The sequence below is a fragment of the Myotis nattereri genome (genome assembly GCF_964212035.1).
Source record: "Myotis nattereri genome assembly, chromosome: 12".
NCBI classification, from domain to species: Eukaryota; Metazoa; Chordata; class Mammalia; order Chiroptera; family Vespertilionidae; genus Myotis; species Myotis nattereri.
This window is the reverse complement of record NC_138087.1, coordinates 54203488-54222334: the sequence shown is the minus strand read 5'-3', so window position 1 is coordinate 54222334 and position 18847 is coordinate 54203488. Positions and strand designations below refer to the sequence as shown.

The 18847-nt window shown below is 50.9% G+C and overlaps 2 protein-coding genes across 4 annotated transcripts; both read left to right on the top strand.

The window, feature by feature from the left end:
- The first annotated feature begins 1434 nt into the window (after positions 1-1434).
- On the top strand, positions 1435-12321 carry FAM221B (family with sequence similarity 221 member B). 3 transcript variants are annotated; one of them, XM_081103567.1, is made up of 6 exons: positions 1435-2929; positions 3075-3218; positions 9763-9873; positions 10046-10243; positions 10433-10552; positions 10891-12321. In XM_081103567.1, exons 1-6 carry the CDS (start codon positions 2263-2265, stop codon positions 10926-10928), a joined length of 1278 nt encoding a protein of 425 aa, XP_080959693.1. In that variant the 5' UTR covers positions 1435-2262; the 3' UTR covers positions 10929-12321. The 3 variants fall into 3 exon arrangements, with proteins under 3 accessions (XP_080959693.1, XP_080959692.1, XP_080959694.1); XM_081103566.1 differs by lacking the exon at positions 10891-12321 and having other exon boundaries at positions 10433-10698; XM_081103568.1 differs by lacking the exons at positions 10046-10243; positions 10891-12321 and having other exon boundaries at positions 10433-10698.
- A 425-nt stretch (positions 12322-12746) lies between these two features.
- On the top strand, positions 12747-15777 carry HINT2 (histidine triad nucleotide binding protein 2). Its single transcript, XM_081103565.1, has 5 exons — positions 12747-13144; positions 14297-14437; positions 14534-14638; positions 14744-14816; positions 14937-15777. The coding sequence occupies exons 1-5, from the start codon at positions 13064-13066 to the stop codon at positions 15026-15028; spliced, it is 492 nt and encodes a 163-aa protein (XP_080959691.1). The 5' UTR covers positions 12747-13063; the 3' UTR covers positions 15029-15777.
- The last annotated feature ends 3070 nt before the right edge of the window (positions 15778-18847 follow it).

Genomic DNA, 18847 nt, shown 5'->3' with positions numbered 1-18847 from the left:
TAAGGCTGGAATCGTTAGGCACTGTTGCAAATGACAGGCCTTGAATATCAGGGCCAAGAAATTTGGACTTAATCCTTAGACTGAGTCAATGAGTATTTTTTAAAATATATTTATTTATTGACTTTAGAGAGGAAGGTAGAGGGAGAGAGAGAGATTCTCTCTCAATGATGAGAGAGAATCATTGTTTGGCTGCCTCCTGCACGCCCTCCACTGGGGATCAAACCTGCAACCCAGGCATGTGCCCTAATCAGGAATTGAATCTTAACTTCTTGGTTCATAGGTTGATGCTCAACCACTGAGTCACGTGGGCCAGTCAATGAGTATTTTTAAGCAAGGAAATGCCATTGTTATGTTTGTATTTTAGAAAGATCACGATTGGGTCATTAAGGAGTACTCACTTCTTTTGGATATACTTCCAAGAGAAATTAGGCATACCCTGCTCTTCACAGCATCCTGAGCTTACCTCAGCACAATACCAGTTCATTTGTATTGTCATTTTGGTTCACCTGTCTTCTTCCCAGATTCTTTCAATTGAGTCCAGTGGGGAGCACAGTGTCTCAGTAAAAGTGTAAGGTTAGACCCTTTATCTATATAAACCTAAGCTACTGGCCAACCGGCTGATAGCTATGACTTGCACTGACCACGAGGGGGCAGGCGCTCAGTACAGGGGCTGCTGAGCAGCAGCAACTTTGCAGAGTTGCACTCTGGGATCCCCTGGGGAATGTCGGGCTGCCAGTTTCAGCCCGATCCCCACTGGGCAGGCCAAGGGACCCCACTGGTGCACAAATCCGTGCACCAGGCCTCTAGTCTATATATATAAAAGTCTAAGTGACCATTACGACCAAACGACTGGTTGACTAGACGCTATGATGCACACTGACCACCAGGGGGCAGACACTCAATGCAGGAGCTGCCCCCTGGTGGTCAGTGCACCACTCAGCCAGAAGCTGGGTTCACTGCTGGTAAGCACAGCTGCAGCAGCAGGTGCAGCCTGGATGAGCACAAGCGGCGCAGTGCTTGGTGCACTGCTACATCCTTTGGGGGATGTCCGACTGCCGGTTTAGGCCTGACCCCCCTGGCCTGCAGGGACCGGGCCTAACCTGGCAATTGGACATCCCTCGAGGGGTCCCGGATTGAGAGAGGGTGCAGGCCAGGATGAGGGCCCCTCCACCCCCGTGCATGACTCCATGCACCGGGCCTCTAGTAAAAGTATAAGTTACCTAAATCAATGATAGAATGGGTGAGTGGATTAGTATGTTGGGAAAGGCAACAGAGGGACAAAGTCATCGCTAAGGTCCCAGAGGAATACCTGGCATAATCCAGGTAGAAAATGATGAGAACTTGAATAAAACTGGAGGGAAAAGAGAAGAGAGAGTGGATTTGAGATATATTTAGATTTTAGAAGATAGGAAATACAGTCCCTGGTGCCTATTTGAAGATAAGGGCTGAGGAAAAGGAAAAAAGCTAAGATAATTCCCAGGTCAAGTGTTATCGTTTTTTAATCCTAACCCAAGGATATGTTTTTATTGTTATTTGTTTTTGTTTTTGAGGATATGTTTTTATTCATTTTAGAGAGAGATGAACGGAGAGAGAAACATCAATGTGAGAGAAACATCTATCAGATGCCTCCTGTATGCACCCCAAGTGGGGATCAAACTCGCAACAAAGTCCATGTTGATGCCCTATGGGACAATAATTTAGCGATGTCCATCAGGCAGTTGGGTATAAGTGTGAAATACAGAGGTTTAAAGAGGTCTGAGCTGGAATTATGGATTTAGGGATTATAAGCATACAGCTGGCAGTCCTGAAGCCTTGAACACGAATGACATCATCTAGGGAAGGTAGCCCTGCCTTCGTGACATCCTCCTGCACTCTTGGGAGCAAACCCCCCACTTTGGCTTGGTATTCCTAGTCTCTGGAATTGCACAGCCTGATCTCCATGGTGCTAAGGTATGCCGAGGACCCTGTTCTTGGACTGGCCAAGTTGCTATGTTCAGGTTCCCTCCTGAGGCATGGTCCTCTGCTACCATCTACTGATAGGATTCTGACTGCTTTACTCTTTCATTCTTTAAGTACCAGTTCCCTCCAAACCCATACATGGAGTCTAGGCACATGTGTGAACCTTCTGGTAGCATACCTTAACACAAAGCTCATCTTGCTTCTCCCTTATATCTCAAGTGCACTAAGATATATCCTAAATCCATACCTGATTTGTAGACCCTCCAATTCCAATCTAAAGCCTGTACCATATTCTACCACTAGATGGAAGCAGAAGAGCCTCATACCACCATGGATGCAGAGGAGCACCCTTCTTCAAAGGACCCCTCTGCTGAGGACTCACAGGAGCCCCCTATCCCTGACACCCCCTTGGAGCCTTCCATCTCTCATATCCCTTTAGAGCCCCCCACCTCTGAATCTCAGATGATGTCACCCACTTCCCATACTGAGTTAGAGACCTACGCCCCTGAAAACCCTTTGGAGCCTTCCGTCTCTGAGACTCCTTTAGAGCTCAACACCTCTGAATCTCAGATGATGCCACCCACTTCCCAGACCCCTTTAGAGACCTACACCTCTGAAACCCTTTTGGAGCCTTCCATCTCCAAGGCCTCTTTAGAACACTCTATCTCTAAGGTCCCAGAGGACCTTACTTTATATAACTCATCACCAGACCATGTCTCTGATGCTCTGAAGAAAGGCCTCTCCTCTGAGATCTCATGGCCAGGAAATTCCACACAAGTCCGTGAATCTGAGTTCCTTCCAGAGAATTCCCTTTTAGACCCTTCAGCCAAGGTCCACCTGGACACATTTGCAGAGGAAAGGGAAGAGGAAGGAGAGGACAAGGAGGGGGAGGATGCCACTGTCAGCACCACTCACACGGCTCAGCCTGGACGTCATCTGGGCAAGAAGAAGGAGAAGAAAGGAGTTAGCCGTAATTGCTCCCACCCTTTTCCCCATTCTCATCACTGTCTTTCACCTGCCCCAGGAGGAGATTGGGTTACTCTTTGACCTGACCCCTTCTCTTCGTTTTGGGGCCCCCTCACTTCTCCTTGATTACACACCCCTTCTCTTCCCAGGTGATACAGCCAGTCCAGTGGTCCTTGCTAAGCAGGCAGAGCTGGTGGAAGTGCCTGAGGCAATGCAAAGAGAAAAGTTTGGTGCTCATGTGAACAATCCTTACCAATGGGAGAAGAATGCAGCCCTGAAGGCCACCCAGACAGGTGAGCCCAGGCAGCCTCTCAGAGGCTTGTGACAGGATAATCCTCCAGCCCATCAGTTTCTGGGAACTTGCCCATTCAGTGGAGAGCTGCACCTTGTGGACATGGCAATGCCACCTGCCTGAAATCTGGGAGGGAAGCAGGCAGGTGGGCCACGGTGGATAGTATAGTTGCAGATGAAAAGAGTGAATACTCCTATAAAGCCCAGGTAGGGACAGGTGACTGAGCTAAAGTTGTTAAAAACAGAAGGGTCACAGGCTAGCCCCAGATCTAGGGCTCAGATGGCCTGCACCAAACAGACCCTAAGGAAGGGGACCTGGACAGTCTCCACGTGACTTGTTGCTTTTACATGGCAAAAGGCCTGGGTCCCCTTGTTGGAACTCTACTAAAAAGCAGTCACCCCTGAATATGAGACCCATGATCACTTGAGTACCCAAGAGCTGTGAGTCTCCACCAAAGAGTAGGAGTCACATCTTGTAACCCTGTTGGTTCCAAGTCTCAGCCCAGAATTAGTACTCTTGACAGTCCTGTTAGTGGCATGCTGTGCTTATCTATGTCTATATATGAAGGGTGTGCAGATGTGCTCTGTAAACGCATGCCATCCTGTGTGTGAACGTGTGTACCAGTGTTACTGAGTTTTATATCTACAGGGGTTACCTTTAGTAAGAGGGTCACCCTGACCTGCTATGAGGATTTTGGTGTTTCTAGACTGAATTCAACATGTCACTGCATTTATTTTGGTTTTTCATACTTCCTCTTTATGATGGGAGTAGAGTTATGTCAAAACTAGATGGGCCTAAGACAACTAGGTAATTCTATGTCCTATCCCTCTTCCATGTAACTTACTTTCCTCAGTCCCTATGCAGGGACCTCCCACCTCCACTTCTGGAAAAGAAAGTCATAGTGATCTCATTTGTTTCTCAGTCTTACTTCAGTCATTGAACAGCTTTGTTTGCTTATTTTAGCATGTTATGTCACTTTTATTCTTTTTGCAAATGTAAGGTCTGTTCAGTACCCTCATTCTCCTTAGAACCTCCTGTCTACTCCACACTCTTCAAGGCCACTGTACTTCTTGAGATTGGACTTCATTTTCTTGTTTAAACAGGAATCTCTATACTAAAATTTAGGTGTCATGCAATCCTGAACAAAGATATTTGGGGTTCTCTTCTAATACTGGGGATCTTCTGTCCCTCGAGAGTCAATACATGTGCTCTGTAAAGAAATATCAAGTGTAAGCTTTTCTCTTATTCATTCAACATTTATTGAGCACCAGCAATGTACGAGGCTCATTGCTAGTTGTGGAGGTGGCGGTATGGATGGGGTTTCCAAGCAAAGAACCCTCAAATAATTTATTCTTTAATGACAGACACCAATAAGTAAAAGGACAATAACAATTCATTCTAATAATTGGTATAATTTAGCTCAGCCCAGAGTGCTGCATGAACAGAGAAAAGGGGCAGGCACCCAATTGTGGGAGTTTGGGGATTAAGCCTTGGAAGGGATGACTTCTCAGCTGAAATCTGTAAGACGAGTAGCAAAAGGCAGCCAGGTAAAAAGTGAGGTATGCTGAGCCATGACAGCGCCAGGCACCAGCAGGAAACTGTAAGCAATGCCGTATGCCTGCTGCATAGTGTGTTGGGCAGAGTAGCCCCGCTCAACTCTGGAAGGGCAGAATTGTGCAGGTATTTCTGTACAAAATTCAAGAGCTAAGATTAGGAGAAACCAAGATGGTGGCATAGGTAAATACCGGAGATTGCTGCCTCGCACAACCACTTCAAAAATACAACTAAAAGATGGAACGGACATCACCCAGAACCACAGGAAGGCTGGCTGAGTGGAAATTCCACAACTAGAAGGAAAGAGAAAAGCATACTGAGACTCAGAGGAGGCGCAGTGCGGAAGTGAAATACTAAGGTGCGGAGGTGCATGCGGAGCGGGCTGACGGCTGAGGGCGCAATTGTCTGTTTCAATCGGGAGGAAGTCTCAGGCTTTGAGCTCCAGTTCCGGGCGAGTCTCTAGGGACCCAGACTCAAACGGGAGAAGCAGGACTGTCTGGCATCGGTCGGAACTCGAGGGTAGCTTTCTCTCCGAGGTTTGCAGTGGTTGCTGGGACACTGAGAGGCAGAGCCTCTGGGAACGGGACTGAGAGCAGCCATAACTGCTCGCTCCACCCACCCTGTTGATCCCCTGGGACCTGCCCCGCCCAAGCCCTGCACAGAGGCATTTGCCGGATAGCCTCAGGCAAAGGCTAGATTAGCACCTCCCTAGAGGACAGAAGTTCTCCCACTGCAGACACAGCTGATTCTCACAGCCAGTTGGCCTGGAGGTCAAATCCCTCCCAGTGTTACCTACAACAATCAAGGTTTAGCTACAACAAGACTGCGCACAAAGACCACAAGGGGGTGCATCAAGAGTGTCTACCTCAGGTAATTGGGACACTTAGCACAGAAAGCCACTCTATCGACACAGCGAGGCATAAAAAAATGCCGAGACAAAGAAATAGGACACAAATGACAGAACTGGAGGAAAGCAGGCTGCTGGATATAGAGTTCAAAACCACACTTTTGAGGTCTTTCAAGAGTCTTCTAGAGTCTGCCGATAAACTTAATGAAATGTACAAGAAATCTAATGAGACCCTCAATGTTGTGATAAAGGACCAACTAGGAATTAAGCATACACTGACTGAAATAAAAAATATTATACAGACTCCCAACAGCAGACCAGAGGAGCGCAAGAATCAAGTCAAAGGTTTGAAATACGAAGAAGCAAAAAATACCCAACCGGAAAAGCAAAATGAAAAAAGAATCCGAAAATACGAAGATAGTGTAAGGAGCCTCTGGGACAACTTCAAGCGTACCAACATCAGAATTATAGGGGTGCCAGAAGATGAGAGAGGGCAAGATATTGAAAACCTATTTGAAGAAATAATGACAGAAAACTTCCCCTACCTGGTGAAAGAAATAGACTTACAAGTCCAGGAAGCGCAGAGAACCCCAAACAAAAGGAACCCAAAGAGGACCACACCAACACACATCATAATTAAAATGCCAAGAGCAAAAGACAAAGAGAGAATCTTAAAAGCAGCAAGAGAAAGAAACTCAGTTACCTACAAGGGAGTACCCATCCGACTGTCAGCTGATTTCTCAACAGAAACTTTGCAGGCCAGAAGGGAGTGGCAAGAAATATTCAAAGTGATAAGTGATGAATACCAAGAACCTACAACCAAGATTACTTTATCCAGCAAAGCTATCATTCAGAATTGAAGGTCAGATAAAGAGCTTCACAGATAAGGAAAAGCTAAAGGAGTTCATCACCACCAAACCAGTATTATATGAAATGCTGAAAGGTATCCTTTAAGAAGAGGAAGAAGAAGAAAAAGGTAAAGATACAAATTATGAACAACAAATATGCATCTATCAACAAGTGAATCTAAGAATCAAGTGAATAAATAATCTGATGAACAGAATGAACTGGTGATTATAATAGAATCAGGGACATAGAAAGGGAATGGACTGATTATTCTTTTTTTAAAATACATTTTATTGATTTTTTACAGAGAGGAAGGGAGAGAGATAAAGAGTCAGAAACATCGATGAGAGAGAAACATCGATCAGCCGCCTCCTGCACATCCCCTACTGGGGATGTGCCCGCAACCCAGGTACATGCCCTTGACCGGAATCAAACCCGGGACCTTCCAGTCCGCAGGCCGACGCTCTATCCACTGAGCCAAACCGGTTTTGGCTGGACTGATTATTCTTGGCGGGGGAAAGGGGTGTGGGAGATGCGGGAAGAGACTGGACAAAAATCGTGCACCTATGGATGAGGACAGTGGGTGGGGAGTGAGGGCGGAGGGTGGGGTGGGAACTGGGAGGAGGGGAGTTATGGGGGGGGGGGAAAGAGGAACAAATGTAATAATCTGAACAATAAAGATTTAATAATAAAAAAAAGAGCTGGGATTACATCCTGAGGGCAACCTAAAGTCACCAAAAGACTTTAAATGGAACAATAACGAACAGATTTGTGTTTTTGTAAGATCACTCTGGCAGTAGGATAGACTAGAGAAAGGTTAGAGCTGGAGACAGGAAGACTGCATTGTGGGGCATTGCTAATAATCCAAATAAGAAATGAATGGGTAGAAGTAAAAAGTAGACAAACTCAAGAAATGCTAAGAAGGTAAAACTAACCTTTGGATCATTGGATGTGTAGGATAAGAGAAAGGAACATGCCTGGAATAACATCTAGGTAATTAGCTTAAATAACTGATTGGATAATGGCATCATTAACTGAATGCCTAAGACAAGAGTAGATGCTTGCTAAGTATGTGTTGGATGAACAGAAGACAAAGGGCGAGGGCCAGGTTTGGAAGGAATAATTAGAACACATTTAAAGTGCTTGTGGAACACGCTGGTGAAAGAGTCTAGTAGCTAGCTGGCTCTATGGATCTGAAGCTCAGGAGAGAGAGCTGGGTTGAAGACATCTTTCATATAAAAACAGCTGTATCTTGCATGAAGACATTCTAAGCACAAAGAGATGTTATCATGCAAATGTGATTACGTGATCATGGAATTAACTGTGTTGTACAGAATCAAAATGGCATCCCAGATAATGTTTCCTCCCCCTGCCAGTCCTTGTCCACTCATAACAGAAAGAAGATTTGGAATCAGGGCAGAGAGTAGGGGGCACCATTCTGGAATACTCAGCTAGATGTCAATGGTCCCACTTAAAGGGCATTGACCACTGTAATAGAGTCTGAGGTGTGGTTTGCCAGTCTCCCTGTTCAAACTTCAATCTTCATCTGAAAGCTGGACACTGACTCCTACATCAGTGCTTGGACCTGACTCTCCCAGGCTCTCAGGCCAGGCCTTGATCTCTGGGCACTGACCCCTGTTCATTTCCACATCTCACCTGCTCATTCAGTATAGCCTGCTACTCTGGATGAAGTTCAGAATTCCTCTAGTAGAATCCTGGTCCCTACCCACCCCTATTGTGACTCTCTCTATACTCTGCCCTTTCAACCAAAACTCCCTGGTGTATTGGGGCACTGGCACTACAGGCCGGCAGCATCAAGACAGAAGCAGCAAAGCCAAAAGCCACATCTGGACAGGCTTTTGACCTTGAGAGATCATGGGTAATACAATAAAACCTAGTCTGACCATTAGGCACAGAATTGTGGATTATGGCCCTGGCCAGAGTCAAAGACCAGAGGACACTAATTCTTTCTCATCCACCTTACAGAACTTCATGATTATTCCTGGCATACTGAAGAAATTATCTCCTTCCTGAAGGAATTTGTTCATTCATTTAGTTAGTCAAACAACCTGTGTTCTCCAAGCACCTATTCTGTATCATGCCCTGTACTAGGACTAGATATAGATAAAAGATAGACCCTTCCTTGGAGGACCTCACAGTCTAACAGGAATACTAGTGATCAGTTCATTACAATGCATTGTACTGTGATAAGAGTAGCACAGGGAGCCATGGAAGGCAAGAGAGGGGGTCCTAGAAAAGGGGAAGTCAGGGACACTTTTTGGTGGAGGTGACACTTCATTGCAGCCTTTAAATCGGAATAAGAATGCTGCAGCTGAAGGTCCCACTCCATGGGGACTCATACAGGATTCTTGGCTAGAAGTTGGGGTACTCTCGGGTCTCATGGAGGACGAGTGGCAGGTGCTCTCTGGTTCTCCTCCCACATTTACACAGCACCACCAGCCTTGTGTTGCAGTGAGATTGAGACATTTTCAGATCCCACTACTAAAATCAGGCTCTAAAAGGTTGTGGCATCTTCCTGGTGCCTGAGCTCAGGGATACTTCTTAGCCTCTCTTTCCTTTCCACGCCCCCTTTATTTAGCCTCAAAAGCCTCTATTTTTTGGTCTTCACTACCCATAACTTCTGGCCTACCTCTTTCTCCTGACCTTCGGAGAGCCCTCGGAAGCCCTTCTCAAGTTCATAAAGGGCACTAGTTAATAATACCAGGAACACAGAAGGGAAGCATGAAGGTGCCAACCTGAGGGAAGCCCTCCTTTTGACTCCAGGCCTGCTCAACCTCCTCCTCCTCCTCATGTCCCTTCAACAACCATGCTCCTTAGTAGCCAATCCCTACCATCTACTCTACACCTGGCCAATCATCTTCTCTTTCCCTCACCTTAGAAACTTCAAGGAAGCCAAAGTTGGGCTCTAATATAGGGAGGGGAGGAGATGAGAATCCCAACAGTCACAGAGAACTCATTGAGATTCATATTCATCTTCAAAAAAAAACTCATTTATAATTTTCCTGCTCAGAAACTAAAGACTGAGTTCAGTCATCTCTGACAGGCTGACAGAGATGGAGTGGATCCTGGGGTGGGAAGGGAACTGAAACACTTATGGGTGATAAGAAAACCTTGAAGAGAAAAATCTAAATGAGTAGTATGAGGACTCATAGGTAGGGATAAATACACCTGGGGGGAGAGGTGAGGCATACCCCCAGGGGATAGGTGAGAACACCGGGGGGAGCTTAGGCCATTCTTCCTTCTTACTCATCCTTTTACTCAATCCCACCATTCTCAGGTCTCTACATTGGTTGGCGTTGCCCCCATTATCTATGGGACTGTTTCCGAATTGGGGATGAATCCAAGTGCTTTTGTGGACACTTGTTGAGAGAGCACCGGATCATATCAGGTAGGGAGAACTGAGTTATCCCTCCCAGCCCTTGCAGATGAAGAGGGATAGCTATACTGTCATGTGTTGGACTATATGAGAGAAAGTGTGTGTGTTGGTATGGGAGAGGGCGTTGGCATGGAAAGGCCAGGGCAATCAGGCGCTGGTCTAATGCTACCACCCATCCCCATAGACATATCCGTGCCCTGCAATGTGAATCAGTGCCGCTGCCTCATGTTCTGCTTTATACCATCAAGCCCTGAAGAGGTGGGTGAGTTCTGGCTCAAGAGGCGGGCCACCTTTGACCCCAAGGCCTGGAGAGCCCAATGTCGCTGCAAACACAGCCATGAAAACCATGCAGCTACCGGGTGCCATCCCTGCAGGGTCAAAGGTACCTTCTAAAACAAAGGGAGTGCAGAGGTGGGCATGGGTGGGGATAGGATGCATATAGTCTGGGAATAAGTATATGGGAGTTGGCAGGAGAGACAGGTTTGTGGTTGGTGAGAAAGAGATAAAAATGTAGTCAGCCCAGGGGGAAGCCCCATTTCCCTATGTTTTTCTTGGCTGTCCCTTGCCCTAGGCTGTTGCTGCTACTGCTTTGAGTCAAATTTCCTCTGTGCAGCCTGTGACCGGCGTTGGGAGGAACACGAGACTTTCTTTGAGACTGAGGAGACCCGGCGACGAGGAGGGAGGCCTCGCGGTGAGGGGGTTACCTGGAACAGGGATCCATTCCAGGGTCTGTAGTCAGAAAGCCAGGCAGAAAGGCTCTCCCATCCTCAACCATCCCAGCCAACACTACCTCACCCTATTAACCCCTGTATCCCATACCTGCATTGGTTTCCACGCCCAGGAGCAGACTATGTGCCTTTTGCAGAGATTCCTACCCTCCGAGAAACCATCATCAGCAACTCTGACTTCAAGGTCCTACAGAAGCAGGGGCCCTCTGGCCATCCCAGCTCTCACCCTAGTCCCCCTGGGCTCCCTGACTCACCCAGTCCCCGTACCTGACCCTTTCACCTCTGCTCTTCCCTCCTCCAGGGACAGACATTGTCAACAGCTGGCACAGGCCTGTGTGAGCTTGGCCAAATCAGCAATAAAGGAGAAGCCACTGGACTCTGACCTGGCTCTGTCTGGGGCAGCTATAGCCCCGCCCAGAGATAGAGATTCTAAGACCTCAGAGTCAGTACCTATTGGGGGCGAAAGAGAGAGAGGCTAGATCCAGCCATCTGCCTTCACCACACCCATATTTAACCTGCTAGTCCTGGCATCAGAAGGAGAGAGTGGCTTCAAAGAAGCCAAGGAGGGAGGGGGTTTTAAGAAGGATGGAGTAAGCCGTGATGTTAGATGCACTTTGATCTCCAGTAAGATAAAGGCTAAAAAGTGTCCAATGGCTTTTGCAATGAGAAGGTCTTTGGGGACTTCAGAGAGCAGCTGCAAACAGCCATCAGCCCCTCACCCAGGCTGGCCAGGCACCCCAGCGGGACCCCCACCCTGATCCGGGACACCCTCAGGGCAAACCAGCCGGCCCTCACCCATGCACCAGGCCTCTATACTATATAATAAAAGGGTAATATGCAAACTGACCCTAACAGCAGAACAACTGGGCATGACTGGTCACTATGCACACACTGACCACCAGGGGGAAGATGCTCAATGCAGGAGCTGCCCCCTGGTGGTAAGTGCACTCCCACAGGGGGAGCTCTGCGCAGCCACAAGCCAGGCTGATGGCTGCCAGTACAGCGGTGGTGGTGGGAGCCTCTCCCGCCTCCTCAGCAGCACTAAGGATGTCCGACTGCAGCTTAGGTCTGCTCCCTGCTGGCAAGTGGACATCCCCCGAGGGCTCCCGGGCTGCCAGAGGGATGTCTGACTGCCAGCTTGGGCCCGATCCCCGAGGGAGGGGGTCTAAGCCAGCAGGTGGACATCCTCCGAGAGGTCCCAGACTGCAAGAGGGCATAGGCTGGGCTGAGGCCCCCCCCCCCCCCCCCGCACAAATTTTTGTGCACCAGGCCTCTAGTTATACTATAAAAAGAAATTAGAGAAAACACCAAATGTTATTCATTCTACAAATTATGTGTCAGGCTATGTGCTAAAACATACATATACACAAACTAAAAATACAGTGGTGACTTTTATCTTATGTGTTAAACATCAGACTAAAACTTACCTGGTATATTTACCTTAGTATATTCGCATTTTGTGATCCCCATTGTTTCTTATGTCAATAATATATATTGCAGCAGAACGAAATATACTTCAGACCTAGCCATGACACATTTCCCTTGTCCTTCTAACTCTACTCCCTAAAAACACCAGGCACAGAGCTGACCCTATCACCCACCTTTTCTAATTAGGAAAGAACATTTGCTTATTAATCCTGTGGTCAAAATAGGACACACACACCCAGCTCCTCCCGTTAAAAAGAAAAATGCAAAAACCATCCTTAAAACTGTAGAATCTTTAATCTTGGGGTAAATGCTAACAAGAACATTAAGGAAGAATTGCCCTTAGATCAGCGATTTTCAACCGGTGTGCCACATAATTTTTTTATTTTTTATTTTTTTTGCCACAAGAATTTTTAAACCATGCAATAGCTGCCCATTTAGTCAGGGGCACTGACCTCTTTTTATTGCCAAATTAAAAAAGGACAACTGCCAGCCTAACAACAGCTGTGCCGTGGGAATGGATCAAAATTATACCTCCTCTTTTGGGTCAGGTCGCTAAAAAATGTATTCTCGGTGTGCCGCAGGATTTTAGTGTAGTGTGTGCGCCGGGAGGCGGAAAGGGTTGAAATCGCTGGTACACAACCTTCCGGCTGGGTGGGCAGTGCCAGGCGCAGCCCTCTCCTCCCAGCGCAGCCGCGGAGCCCAACCCGGAGGCGAGGCCCCACCCCCGGAGCGCGCCACCCGCCGGCGGCCACAGTGCGGCGGGGAAGCCCCACCTCTCGGTCTCTTTTTCCTTCCAATGGAGGGAGAAACCCGTTAGGAGATCCAATGGGAAAGGGACGGTCCCGCTGAGAGAAGACGAAGCCAATGGAGTGAGTTGCACAGGCGCCCAGGGGAGGAAGATCCCGCCACTCCTCTGAGCTGCGGGGCGACGTGCTCGGAGCCGGCGGGACCAATCGCCGCCGCCGCTCGCTCCCAGGCGCCCCGCCCCGGCGGCCGGTCGGCCCGGGGACTGACCTGAGTGACGGGGTCCCGAGGGCGAGAGGAAGATGGCGCCGGCCGTGCTCCTGGCCGCCGGGCTGCGCGTGGCGCGCAGGGCTGTGGCGGTCGCGGGGCCGCGGGGGCCGCAGGTGAGAAGCGGCTGTGGGGGCCAGGAGGGGGCTCTGCGCGCCTGACGGCCACCAGGGCCGGGGCCCGCGTTCCTCCCCGGCTCCCCAGACGCGCACAGCCCAGCGGCCTCGCGGGGACGGAGCGCAGCGTGCAAGTTCCATGGCTGTGCGGTGAGATCGGCCCGGTAGTCGCGGCATCGTCCTCCCCGAAACCTCTCCGCGGGAGAAGCGAGCTGGCGATGACCTGCACCCTGCACAGCCCCCGGGGCCGGGCCGGGCCGCGCCGGGCCGGGGCCGTGCAGTGGCTGCTGCCTCCTAAACCCGCCTGAAGCCCAGCTACCCCACGCCTGCTCCGGGCAGCCCCCTCGTGCCCCCTGCGGGAAGGAAGCTTCCGGGCTCCCTGCAGCCTGTCTGCTGCCCTGCAGGCTCCTGGCCTTCTGCTGAGTCCCAGTGTTAGGCTCTCTCTTCCCCACTTGGCCAGAGCGCCTGGAGGGGTCAGATGCATCCAGTCCTCCCCCCGCAGTGTGACAGCACCGACTTGAGAGGCCTTTCTGAGTTGGTGGGAAACTGGGACTTGCCTTCCCTCAGTCCCCGGGGGCCGAGTTCACGGAACTGAACTCTTCCACTGATTCAGGACCTGGAGTTAAAATTCACTGTCAAAGGGCACATGTGACACCTAGACGCCCTTGTGTCAAAAGGCAAATGTATTAAAATCTGAATAAAACAGGTCACATGGCTTAAAGATCAGAAAGTAAGTAATGGAAATAAGTGGCAACGTTAACAAGGTGAGAGTATATGGAAAGAACTACAAGGAGTGTTAAAAGATGATGTAAACCGCTCCCTGTTATTTTACATTTGAAGCCAAGAGAAGGGATTTTTCTAAGGCAAATCACTAGTAAATAGGAACTAAGTCTCCAGGTTCTCATTCTGGATCTTTCCCTGAACAGTGCTAAATTTCCTAGACATTTTAGAAGCAGAAATCACTGGGACTGCTGCTGAGTCCCATGGCAGTACTGCCTGGTATCTAACTCTGGCCCTACTCTGCTGCTGATGGTCTGCAGCTGAAGAACTGTTCCTTGGTGTGGGAACCACTAATAGGTTCTTAGAAGGGTGACGTTCGTGACCAGCTTCTGTCAGCCCCAACTCTCTCCCTCGGTTTTGACCCACCTTCAGGTCCGAGGAGCTGCAGGTGTGAATGATGGAAACGAAGTGACCAAGGCCCAGCAGGCAGCTCCTAAGGGAACAGCCCCAACCATCTTCTCTAAGATCCTGGATCGAAGCCTTCCAGCTGACATTCTGTATGAGGACCAGCAGGTGGGGTGCCCTTAGGACCCATCCCATAGGGATTTCATAGATACCATCCAGCCTGTGGAAGTAACACGGTGCCCTCTGGCCCCTCACTGCTCCCAGTGTCTCGTGTTCCGTGATGTGGCTCCTCAGGCTCCAGTGCACTTCCTGGTCATTCCCAAGAAGCCCATTCCTCGGATTAGCCAGGCTGAAGAAGACGACCAGCAGGTGGGAAGAATAGGACAAGGGTTTGGCTGGGGGAAGCCCTGGATTCAGCTAGAGGTTTTGCTCCTTGTAAATAAAGCCACCTGTCTCCCTCCCCTTTCCCTGTAGCTTCTAGGACACCTTCTCCTTGTGGCCAAGAAGACAGCAAAGACTGAGGGGCTGGGAGATGGATACCGACTTGGTGAGTGGCTTAGCCATGGAGCCCCTTCACCGATGAATTCTCATACCTACTTCTCAATATGATCTTCATTCTTTGACCTTTCCCATGGTCCTGACTCACTAACCCCAAGCTCCCTTTCAGTGATCAATGATGGGAAGCTGGGAGCACAATCTGTATATCACCTGCACATTCACGTACTTGGGGGCCGACAGCTCCAGTGGCCTCCAGGTTGAACCTACCAACTGACCAAGGACCCTGTGCCTGGATGATTGGATGGGGGAGAAGGAAAGGGACCCTGTGATCTAATAAACTTGCTCTCCCTCAATTTTGCATCTCTGTCTTAAATATATAAATTTTGCCACAAAGAGGAAGGAAAAGGTTATGATCCTCTTTGACTGTGGTCTGAGTAAGAGACATGAAGGAGGCCCTTCCTGTATTTAAAGAAGCATTTGTCTTATAGATCTGTGAGTCATGACTAGTGGCCCACCTGAGTCAGGCTTCCAGACAAGTAGCAGTAGGAATAAGCCTGAATGAATAAGGAGAGACTAAGCCCCGCTGGCGTGACTCCGTGGTTGAGCGTCAGTCTATGAACCAGGAGGTCCCGGTTCACTTCCTGGTCAGGGCATATGTCCGGGTTGCAGGCACAATCCCAGTGTTAGGTCGGAGAGAGCCCAGGATCGGATACATGCAGACATGACAAGATAATGGACTTCCCCTGGAATTTCTCACAGATCAAGGTGCCAGACACAGATACCGGCTTCTCCCTGAATTCACATACCCCCACACAGATAAGATAAGAACTTCGTCCTGAATATTCCGCCCATTCCCTGCAGCAGAGAATTCCTCAGCTCATGTCCCCGCCCCTCACCCAACCACAGTATAAAAAAAGCGCCCCCCTCCCTGTTGGCGTGAATCCACGTGCCCTGTCCTTGGGGTACGTGGGTCTCCCGGGGACGCAGAATAAACCTTTTACTTTCCTTTCTTTTCTGATTCACTGGACTCTATTTCTTGCGCCGCCTCCTGAGCCACCTAACCTAACATTTGGTGCCTCGAAACCCGGGTGGCGCCAGCACTCCCTTTGGCCGTCCCTCCACGGCTCTGGGTGCCCGCCTCTCCCTCCTTGTGGCTCTGGACCCATCAGGACCTCATCTCTTCAGCTCAGCAACTTTAACCAGTTTGGCAGCATCAGCGGTGAGTCCCACCCCACCCCCGTGCTGGTCCCAGGTGGCCGCGCCCTCCGGCATCTCTGTCCGTAAAACGTGGCCACGTCAGAGATTGCCTCTCCGGACCCTTCCAGGAAGGCTCCTCTGGACCTGGGGGGGTAGCAGGGACGCCTCTACCCCGCCCACAGTCCCTCCGTCCCTCCGTAGCGTGGGTTAAACCGCTGGGACGCCAGCCTTTAGCCCCGCTACAGGCCACGGGGATCAAGCACAGGGGGAATCCAAATTCCAAACCTGACCTGAGCACACTTCTAGGGTGCCGGCTCACCGATCTGGCTAAACACGGGGCCTGTCCCGGCATGGCCCCAGTATGAAAACGGGACCCTGACTTTAAGGTCACACCGATCTCAGTAATTTCTGCCAGCGAACTGGGAAATTTGCCCAAGTCTCTCTCTCTCAGTCTAACAGTCTCTCTCTCTCCATCTCTCTGCGTTCCCCGTCCCTCCCCCCACAGTTCCTTCTGCCTTCTCTCCTCCTCCTGTCCTTCCTCCTCCCTCCGGCTGTCCCTGCGCCGCGCCATCTCTCCTCGCTCCGCCCTTCCTCCTCCCTTCTGGCTGTCCCTGCACCGCGCCGAGCCCCAGATGTGTGCGGTGTATGTGGGGGTGAGTTCATGTGCTGTGTGTGGGACGCGGCGACGGCACCGCCATCGTCTCCGTGTCCCCTCACCCCCTCCACCGGAGAACTCCCCCGAATTCCCCCGGCGTAAGCCGCCGCTCTCCCACCGGCCTCGTGCCCCTGTCCGTCCACACTCTCCCCTCCTCCCTCCCTGCTGGACTCTCCTCCAGCCACGCCTTCCGTCGACCCACTGGCCCCGCCTCCCCTCTTCCCCCTGCCCCACAGCGGCCGAAAACTCAAACCGCCTTTCACAAACCCACGTCCCTGCACACCTCCGCCGCTGCGCAGTCGGTTGCAGTCACGCAGTCGGTAGCCGTCCGTCCGTCCGCTGCGGGACCGGGACACTCAAGTCCCCTGCCGCCCCTGCCTGCTTTCCCAGTCGGTACACACACGCCTCCATAGGCTCTACCTACCTTCTGTCCTTCCTCCTCCGTTCTGCCCCTGGGAGGTTGCAGCTTTTAAACTGAACTGCCGATACCTCTCCCAGGCCCACCCAGGCCACCTCTCCCGCGCTCTCCCCTTCCCTTGCAGCCTGCCTTAGTAACCAGTACCCCACGCAGTGCCCTCTGTAAGGTCTAACCGCCCGCCTTCCTCTGTGCGCTCCGCTGTAACTCCGCCACCATGACTGCCAGCACTTTAATTCACCGGTGGCCGGCCAGTTCCCTTTGCGAGAGGTTGCAGCTGTGCTCTCTTCAGACCCTCTTAACGAGAAGCTTCCTTCTCCCCTAGAGCCCAAATCCTAAGAACGTCAGCTCCAAAACAGCCTCTTCCATTTCTGCGCCCATTCTACCCCTGCCATAGTCCCGTCAGGAACTGAGGGCATAGTCTGAATCTATGCCCCCCACTCTCTAGCCCGACCTTTAAGGTCTTTATTGGTCCTCAGACCCAGGTCCGAGATCGAGTGAAAAATGGCCTTGCAGGTTCTTAATGCCCTGGAGGAGCAGGCACAGTCAGAATGGGAGGCCTGCCTTCCACAGGAGGTAGACCTGCAGACACGCCTTAGTTGTTTGTGGCCCTGAGGTTGACAGCAGCCTCCACGGCCCTAAGGGGGCTGTGCTCGGTGGGGGTGCAACGAAAGGAACGCCACCGGAGAATGCTTCAAATGCGGAAATGAAGGCCACTGGGCAATGCAGTGCCCCCAGCCCCGGGCTCCGACCAAGCCCTGCCCGGCGTGAGGTCAAAATGGTCACTGGAAGAGTGACTGCCCTGGAAAAGTGGTGGGCCCTTTACGCGGAGGCGTGAGGGGACCACCCTTCCGGGCCATGATGCACTGCCACTGGCCATGCTGGGACTGGCTGAAGACTGAAGACGCCCTGACTCGACCACCCTGATCACCCTTGCTGAGCCTCGGGTCACAATGAAGGTAGTAGGTCACCTTCCCGGTTGACACGGGGGCTGCCTTCTCTGTCCTGCCCTCCTTTTTAGGGCCCTTTATCCTTCCAAGATCTCGGACATGGGTATTGACGGCAAATCCACCTGCCCTCTGGCCACCGGACCCCTTCCCTGCCTCCTTGATGATAGCATGCCCCTGTTAGGACGAGACATCCTCACCATCCTAGTGGCCACTCTGCAGCTCACTCTGAGCCCTTCAGTTTCCCTGCTCCTCCCACTCCTGGCCCCCTCCCTTTACAGGGACACCGATCCTCCACTGCCATGCGTCCCGTCGTGGGGCCCTGTTGTCCCAGACCACAGTCGCCTAGCTCAGTCGTCGCCTATCTCAGTCTTCGCCATGAATGCCTTTTCTCCTTCTCTCCGACACAACTGTCCCCTCCTCTGAACTGAAAACTGCTCTGACCTCACCCCATCTCCCTCCACCCCTCCCAAAGGAAAAAATGCGGCAGTTTTAAAATCCAAGCGGCTAGAGGCCTGGGAACAGGCTGCGCGACCTGCTCCCTCCCTCTCTCCGCCTTTTCTCCAGCCTCCAGGTCCCTGGCTTCCACTGCTCCTTCCATTTTCCCTTGGATATCAGCGCATTCTAACGTTTTCTCCCACTTTCGCTGCAATGCCTACCTCTCTCAGGCTCCCCGAGTGCCTCCCACCATCCCCGAAGAAGATTCGGCGACACCATCCAGCACCGGATGACCCATCATTCCTCACAGGCTCTTACCTAGCAAGGGACCCTCCGATTCTGCTCAGGTTTTTCATATTTTCAGGTGAAACAGACACGGAATGATGAGGGAATCATCAATTCTACTGTCTGCATGGGAAATCCTCTAG